Genomic DNA, 8,887 nt, shown 5'->3' with positions numbered 1-8,887 from the left:
ACATGTGTGTGCACGTGTTGGTGCACGTGTGTCAATGTGTGTCAGTTAGGGCAGCCATTAGGGCAGTAGAGGGTAAGCGGTTAGGACATCAGCCCAAAGGTTGCCGGTTTGACTACCGACCTGCCAGGTTGGTGGGGGGAGTAATTAACGAGTGCTCTCCCCCATCCTCCTCCATGATTGAGGTATTCTGAACATACCGTCCCACCGCACTGCTCCCTTTCCTCCTACCTTGCAGAGGTCAGGCAAAAATGCAATTTTGTTGTTTGCAGTGTGCACCCGTGTGCTGTGGAGTGCTGTGTCACAATGACAATGACAGTTGGAGTTTCCCAGTTGGGCTTTCACTTTCATGTGGTTATTATGATACAATTGTAGGCATTCCTTCTTAAAGAAAAGACAGAGGAAGAGAAAGAGAGACGGCCAAAGGGATAATATATTAATACATGTAATAATGAACTAAAAACTCCTTAATCTGCTTGATTTATCCATTAAAAAAACTAAACAGCATACATATCGTTTTATAATCAGTAAAATCCTGAGGATGATACCATAGCAAGAAATAAATGACTAATTTCCTAAACTACCATCATTCAGAACTCAACAAACAGTCAATGCAGTCATACATAGAACAACAATGCTTTCAAAATTAAATTCCTATCTGTCCATATGAATCCATTGGCAGCATAAAGGTGCAGTCACAGTCAGTATTTATAATATCAATCTGTGTTCCACGTTCGTCTTGACAGTGTCATTCAAAAACATGTTGTGTTGGCATTCCATCAGTTTGACTTTCATGTCCAACATAGGTGCCGGAAAAGGAGGATGAAGTGTTGCATTCACATCCCCACTTTTGGCCTCCCTAAATGAGGCATTCTCAACTTTTACTGCCATTTTTTAAGAAATAAAGAATCAAGGAAAAAAATGCACCACCACTTTAAAACTCGTTCCAGTGCCCGGGCCTTGATGTCCAATGTGGGTGAGGCAGATGGCATGTCTCTGTCTGCAGAGGTGCATTGGTGAATTCCCCACCTTAATGTCCATCAGAATTAGCTGATGTTAAGCCAGAGACACACTCTTCTCCAATGATGCTCACCAGCCAGCCGGTGTGCTGTAGTTGGGTTGGGGTCCTTACACTAGTTTGTCTCATTCCCCCTCTTCACTGATTCGCTGGAGCCCTTTTCATTCCCGTGCTATGCGGACCCCGATTTGACCGTAGCAGTTGGCGGCGCTTCGCTGGAGCGGCAGCACAAAGACATCGAGCACACTGCTCCACAACGTCTCCAGCCAGGGGGTGTTCAACAGCGTGATCTTCACACAGGGTGTCAGGAACCTGCAGAGCAGAAACATTCAACAAACATGGTGAAGGGAAGCCAACAGGAAGGGACAAAGGGGTCAGTTGTCCCAGGCCCAGGAAGACAGGGGGCCCAAAATTGGGTTTTCATTACATTGTAGCCTATGTATTGTATGGAGGGGCAGCGACAAGATTAAGCAACAGAGAATTGCTTGACTATTCAGCAAGAGCACCAGAGTATGTCCATTAAAAGCAGAATGCAAGCATTCCGGCTTTCCCATTGGCTGTGGTGGCTGTCGCCGAACCACATCATAGCTCATTTGCATAATATTCGGTGAAGTCCAACTACAAACTGTCGCTCAAATCGCCCTAATCAGCTCTAGTCATCCAAGTCACTTTTGTATCTTCTGTCGCCAGCGAATCAATACAAAGTCAATTACTTCTGATGCTGGAATTGCTCAAGTTCCGTCTTGTCTATTCGTGTCTTTACCCCTTCTTCCTTCTCCTTGGGCCTGGGACAACTGAGCTCTCTTTGTCCTGCTTGTTCAATCTCCCTGGTCTTTATAACTACTCACCAGGGGTGCGTTTCTTGAAAGCGTAGTTGTTAGTCAGTTAGCAACTTGGGTAGTTGTCAATGGAAAATTGCATTGCAAACAACAAAGTAGCTAATGTAGTATAGCAACTATGGTTTCGAGGAATGCACCCCAGACATGGAGGCATCTGTGTATCCCGAAGAGCACTGGTGACCATGGAGATATGCATTACTACTTCTTAGTGACCATTTGATAAAACTTGTCCACGTTCAGTACGTTCATTGAACAGGAAAATAAATTGGTTTGAAAATAATGAAGTCTGTCTTGATAGCTACTCCTAGCCTGGTGCCCCAACCATAATACCTCTCTTCATTCGTATTCATGGTCTGGAGATTTATTTCCTCGGGAGGGTATAGTTGTCCTCCAGGCGGCTGGCCAAAAAGCGAACGATTGGGTGAGAGTTGTCCAATCGTTTCAAACCAGAACTGAGTGCAATCCTCCCACCCCTACAATCTCATCAGGTCAAAGAACCTCCAGAACCTCCAATACGAATGAAGAGAAGTATTATGGGGTCATCCCAGGCTAAGCTACTCCAACTCACCAGATATGTAAGCAGCTGAGTATCCCAAAGAGCATGCCGGTAACCATGGAGACAGGAACGGCCAGGAGCACGGTGACGATGCGGTAGAACCAGATTCGGGCCAACTCGAACAGCGCGTTGCTCCAGATCCATATGCGGTCGCCGCTACGCACAGATTCAGGCTCAGCGATCACATCCTCGAAACTCAGCTATAAGAGCAGGCATAAAGTACATACTTCTTGATTAGGGTTGACAACTGTCTGTGAAAATAGAACAGGACACACTTCATTTCTTGAGGGGATCTGGGGGTCATTCACCAGAAAATGTTGTGAAAAGGTTTCAGCTCAACTATGACCTGAACAACAGGGTGGCAGAGCAATAGCCTCACGCGCCATCCTACTCCCGTCAAAGGATTGGCTCCACTACTAGTCTGGCCCCTGTTTTCTGTGGAGCGATGTTGAGCGGTAGGATTTGGCTGGCCAACCCTCCCCAGAAAACAGCCAATAAGCGAGGAGACAGGTTGGTGCGGCAACAACCCCCAGAGTCATGAATACAAAACGAAATGGTAGTATTATGGAATTGTCAGGACCAGGCCAGCAGAGCAATGGAAGTGTTTCACAATTGCTTTAACAGGCAAAAGGAATTCTCTAAGACAGCATACAGTAGGTAGTGCCCCAGGATATCCAATGCAGAGGTGGAACGTAACTAAGTATTTGTACTTCGTTACTGTACTTAAGTATTTTTTTCTGGAATTTGTACTTACTTGAGTAAAAATAAAAATGCAGACTTTTACTTTTACTCAATACATTTTTTTGACAATTACTTGTACTTTCTACTCCTTACATTTCTAGAAGAGGACTTAGTTACTAGTTACATTTATCCTAGGTTTTCCTGTTGTGTTTCGTGGATATTTGAGTAGCCTCAGCTGCAGGCAGGGAGGCGGGACCAATCCCCTCTTTCAAACTGACACCCAGACAGAAAAGATACTTTAAAAAACATTAACAGGACTCCATAGTCATGTTCAAATAGAACCGAAAACCGTTGCAGAAACTTTTTCCTATTGGATCAAGTAGGCAGACATACTTGTACTTTTGTACTCAGAAAGTACATTTAAAAGTTAGCACTTATGACTTTTACTTAAGTACATTTTTGGTGTACAACTTTTACTTTCAATTGAGTATTTTTTTCGCAGGGTACTTCTACTTTTACTTAAGTACACAACCTCTGTACTTCTTCCACCTCTGATCCAATGGCAGGATATAGAATGGCAGAGGAAACCACTTCACTCAAGCAGCAGAATCTAACCATAATCTAACCAGCGTAATCTAACCATAAACTTTGTGTCATTCTAGAGACATATGCCTACTGGAATTAAAATTTTATTACGTGCACTGCACGTATAGTCTTCCCAATACACTTGTGTCTAAGTCCTCTGGACATTGCAAACCTAGCAACAGCCACAATCTTAAACTATTTAAAAAGCTTGATGGAAAGCTGTTTTTACACCTGGTGTTGACATGGTGGGTCTGGAACCAAACTGCAAGCTTCCGTTTGTCTAATAATATGTCTTGGCCCACTCCTCGTTCTGTGGTTGGGATCTCAAACCACAGATTTTAGCTGCCAGGTTTTCCGGCCTTCAGATCAGAACCAGCTCACATTGGGAATTTTAAAAACAAGAAACACACATGGGACTTAAGGAGTTTGTCTATGATATAATAGCCCTTTCTGTGTGTCAGTCAATATTTCAATTTTATTAAGGATAGCCCCTTGAGATTAATTATCTCGTTTTCAAGGGGGTCTATGACATACCCTATAGAAAACAACTTAAGACACAGAAGACAAAACACAAAACACAAACACATTCACACGTTATACAACTAGCATTGCTCCCCAGACCAATATGATTATTCCTCAGATTATGCCTCCAACAAGACTTGTTTATGCCACCCTTGACCACATATGAAGAACTGACAAATGACTTTAGTTGAACACCAGGTTCCCACAACTAAAACTGATGAGCTTCCTTAGTTGAGGAATGGAGCAGTTCAGAGACTCCCTGGGTTCCGCCTTTTAACCATCTCTGATTCTTAACATACTGTAGTTCAAGTTCCAAAATTCCAGTTGCTCACAACTACTGTAAATTCCTTTGGCTTAAAATACCCTAAGCCAGAGGAGGGTGCAGAAGAAGTCACAGGAGGGATTTCAGTAACCTAGATAAAAAAAAAACTTAAACAAGTTGATTCACCAACTGAAATAAACCCAACAGAGCTCCCTTTCCCTCTGTGACGGCATTACAGTCAGAAACAAAAACTTTTCCAACTTGAAGTTTCCTCATGTTGGGGCCTTTCCTAGAGCACAGTTAATGGGCATCCCAACAATGCAGCTGAATGGGATGTCATGTGATGAATGTCAAACTGTGGAGGCCTCCTTTATGAGGTAGACACTTACAGTACAGTAGTTTATTCCAACAGTACAATGCCATTGTTAGTTTTAAAACACAGGATGTGATGTTATTTTCCTTAAGAGCCTTGGGCTCTGCATGGCAGGGACGTCCTCCTCCCTGAACCAGGCTTGTGCCTGACCGCATACCTGGGACAAGGTGTTACTATACCTACTATACATGCAATACTATAGGGCCTACTTCATCTCCTTTGGGATTGTCATTATTACCTCACTATATCAGTCAGTGACATTTCAGCAGTAGCACACGTCAGGGTATCCATGATTGTATGTTTTTTTTATTCGTTTGTTTTTAGTGGACTATTTAAGAGGCGTAGTCATTGCATATCGACCTCCAAATACTAGGGCATTAGATGACGTTGCGCCACCTGACCTCTGAGCCCAAAAACCCCTGTCTTTGACCCATAGCCCCCTACAGTCAGGGCTCTAAACTTTTTTTTTTCATCCCCCGCCAAAATAGCTAGAGGATGTTTATCTTACTAGCCCAACACACCTTCACTAATGGGCCAAAGTGGCTGGGAAGTTTTATTGTCTACCAGCCAAACTGAGTTTTCATTAGGATTTGGCCGATTGGCAGGTGTTAATTTAGAGCCCTGACTACAGTATATTTTTTGAAGATAAATTAAATATCTCTGGCCCTGCTATGGCCATCTGGTAGGGCACTCGCCTGCCATGTGGCTGACCCGGGTTCGATTCCCAGCCCGGGTCCTTTGACGGCCAATCCCCGTCTCTCTCCCCATTTGCTTCCTGTCTACCTCTCGTACTGTCCTGTCCATAATAAAGTCTAAAAGACCAAAAAAATAAATAAATAAATAAGTGTCTCTTCCTTACCTTCAGGCACTCGTTCATCTGCCGCGGGTCCCTCTCGTTGATCAGCGGAGATGTGGAGCTCTGGGTGGAGATGACGTCATCATAATCCAGATCCACCTCCACCACCACCGGCTCCTCTCTCAGCCCTCCCTTCTCCCACTCCTCCCGCACCTCCTCCTCCACCTCCTCCTGCTCCTCATCCTCCTCTTCCTCCTCCAGCACGGTCTCTAGAGGGGTCTTCCAGCTCGGCTGCGTCTGGAGTGGGGGTGGAGGGGGCTGGGGCTGGCCTTGCTCTGGGTAGTCTGGTTGGTGCGATACGATACCTTACATTACATTACATTACATTACATTGCATTTGGCAGACGCTTTATCACCAAATCGATTTACTAACGAGGACATAATCATAGTCAACATCACACAGCAGATAGAAAGTGCACAGGTAATATGCAAAACAAAATAAGCAAAAAGTGCAGATTTTTCACTGAAATTAATTTTGCATCCCTGAACAAGATTTGTGTAAGACGGTACATACGGTACACATAACATCACAAGACTATTGCACATGTGGAGCACAAAGCATCAACAAACAAAAACAGAGCCTGGGACCTGGGACTAGCCCAGTCACAGATAAAAGGCAGACGGAGGATACAGGCCTATGTACAGACATACAGACATAAATGCATACCAAATACGTGCACAGATAGGGACGAGGTGGTGCGAAAGCACCTGTCCCTTTGCCCTTGGACAAAAAATGCCCGTTTTGAAAGATCTTTTTTCAATGTTTTTTTTGCCACTATTTATGTGGTCCATGTTGACATGATAATCTACAAATGCTTTACGATCAAAAGCATGTGACAGTAATACCCAGATATAATATATAGCCTGTCCTCTAGCCCAGGGGTCCCCAAACTTTTTTTTCTCTGGGGGCCACATTATCGTTCCTGACTGTGATCAGGGGCCGGATCAATCATGTGGGCTTTATACTAGGCCACTGCCTGTTATAGCCATACTTTCTTGCACAAAACAGTTCATCATTACAAGTGATTTGCAAAAGAAGTGAGTACTTAACATTTTTTTCTATTAGAAATACCACAGGCATTCCTTTTAATTTCTAATAACCATGTAAAAATAGCAAGGAAAGGTTAGAAAAATATGGTGATTTACAGTTTATGAGTGATACAATAGAAATGGTAGGCCTGTTTATATTACAGTGAGATGAGAAACTATCAAGACAAGATGGGATTGCTTCTTTGGGCCAGTTCAAATGGTGAGGTGCTGAGAGGTGGAGGGCCAGTCAAAAGGGCATGGCGGGCCGCATCCGGCCCCCGGGCTTTAGTTTGGGGATTCCTGCTCTAGCCTGTAAGGCAGCCGGAAGTTCCACATGCTCAACACCCTCACCCTCAGCACCTGCCCCCGAAGATGTCTGTGCACGCCACTGATGCATACCTACATAGTACGTGGGTCATTGTCATTTCCTGTGACATAGTCTTCTGACACAAATGACCAAAATGTCTCCTCAAATGTTCATTATGCCACATTAACAGTTTAGGAACACAAGTGACATAGTAAATTCCCCACATTTCTGACAAAAACTGAGAAAATTATATTCTGTTTCTTTTAGTCACTGTTAAACAAGACAATTGTAGAATTATGTCAAAGTAGTTTATGTTTTGTTGAAATAGTTGAAATATTTAGTTCATTGTTTTTACCGTTATGCCACATGACATTCTTGACATTTATATACCCACATTATTTTACCAAAACTGATTAAATCAAAATACATTGTGTTTGATTGCTAAAAAGATAATGTATTGAAGTATGTTGTGAGTCTATTCACATTTTAACCTTTCCTTTTAAAACAAATCATAGGAACGCAAAAAAGTGGCTTCATGCCTTTCACCCCAACATGATCTCTCAGAATTCCGTGGAATGGACACAGATCTTTGGGGCACGAAATCCGTGTCAGTTTCACAGATTTTGCCAAAATTCTGTGCCCCAGGACACAGAATTGTTTTCCGTGATGGACACACGGAAGTGCTTTCTCTATATTCCCACTGCTCTATGTTTCCACTGTCTTGTGTTTTCTGACACGGATTTCTTGTCCCAAAGATCCGTGTCCATTCCACAGAGTTCTGAGAGATCAGATCAGGCTGTTCACCCACATATTGTACGTCACAGACAACCCACATAACCTGAAGACCTTACCATCATGGCCCTCTGGCTGGTAGTCCGGCTGGTAGTCCGAGTACTCTGGGTAGTCTGGCAGCTGCTGCAGGTGGTGCTCTGACTGGTAGTCTGGTAGTCGGGCCGGTATCCTGGTCGGCCGCAGTTCTGGTTGGTAGTCCGCTTGGTACTCTGGGTAATCGGGCAGCGGGTGCCTCTGCTGTTCTGGGTAGTCCGGGTAGTCCGGTAACCCCTGGTTCTGTTGCCTCTGGGGCTGCTGTTGCCTCTGGTGCTGCTGTTGCCCCTGGTAGCGTCCGGGGTAATAGTCCTGGTGCTGGTCGTCCACGTCGTCCTCGTCCTCAAGCAGATCAATTTCCTCCTCGGGGTCCAGTCGTCTCGCCATGGCGCCAAAGAGCACCACACACACACACTCTCACACACACACACACACACGCACGCCTATATACACCACACTCTCACGCGTTATCTCCTTTCTTTCTCTTTCTCTTTGGCTTTCTCTCTCTTTCACACCGTCAACTGCTATGCCTAACTACATTTGGTCACACTTACTGCAATGGAAAGAGAAAGGAAAATGTAGAGAGAGAGAGAGCGATAGAGCGAGACAGTGAAGTGACAGCGTGACAGTGAAGTGAAGGAGAAGAGAAGGAGGTGGTAGAAAGAGAATGAATAATAGGAGGAATGAAGAGAGAGAAAGGAGAGCGAGAGAGAAGGGAAGGGAAGTAGGAATTAGCCGGTGTGGTGTCCGCACGCTGCCTCTCTAGTCTGCCCTCAGCTGCAGCCACTATACTTGATCCTGCCTCTGCCCAGCACTCCCACGTCACACACACACAGGGCCGGATTAATGCACAGGCTAGATATGGCAGCAGCCAAGGGGCCCCCACCGGCCAGGGGCCCCCAGTTGTCCAAAGGGGAATATAATTGGAGAAATGTAGCAGTATCCAGTATTGATAATTTCGTCTGCCGTGTAAGTTTTCAATCTTTTTAGTACTCCTCTTGGTTTGGAATTGTGATGCTGTCTGTAATTTAGTTGTG

The 8,887-nt window shown here is 44.5% G+C and overlaps 1 protein-coding gene across 1 annotated transcript; it reads right to left on the bottom strand.

Annotated features, from left to right (window-relative positions):
• Positions 1-404: 404 nt before the first annotated feature.
• On the bottom strand, positions 405-8,608 carry cav4a (caveolin 4a). The gene is made up of 4 exons (XM_063216392.1): positions 7,877-8,608; positions 5,693-5,973; positions 2,423-2,610; positions 405-1,327 (listed from the first exon to the last, which is right to left on the bottom strand). Exons 1-4 carry the CDS (start codon positions 8,235-8,237, stop codon positions 1,177-1,179), a joined length of 981 nt encoding a protein of 326 aa, XP_063072462.1. The 5' UTR covers positions 8,238-8,608; the 3' UTR covers positions 405-1,176.
• Positions 8,609-8,887: the final 279 nt, after the last annotated feature.

The sequence above is a fragment of the Engraulis encrasicolus genome, chromosome 14 (assembly GCF_034702125.1).
Source record: "Engraulis encrasicolus isolate BLACKSEA-1 chromosome 14, IST_EnEncr_1.0, whole genome shotgun sequence".
Lineage (NCBI taxonomy): Eukaryota > Metazoa > Chordata > Actinopteri > Clupeiformes > Engraulidae > Engraulis > Engraulis encrasicolus.
This window is presented reverse-complemented; position numbering and strand designations above follow the sequence as displayed.

Excerpts from the sequence above, each read along its gene's own strand:
- cav4a (XM_063216392.1), bottom strand. The coding sequence starts at position 8,237 with ATGGCGAGACGACTGGACCCCGAGGAGGAAATTGATCTGCTTGAGGAC. Across the intron at positions 2,611-5,692 it reads AGATGAACGAGTGCCTGAAG|CTGAGTTTCGAGGATGTGAT; the intron begins GTAAGGAAGAGA and ends CTGCTCTTATAG. Across the intron at positions 1,328-2,422 it reads CTCAGCTGCTTACATATCTG|GTTCCTGACACCCTGTGTGA; the intron begins GTGAGTTGGAGT and ends TCTGCTCTGCAG.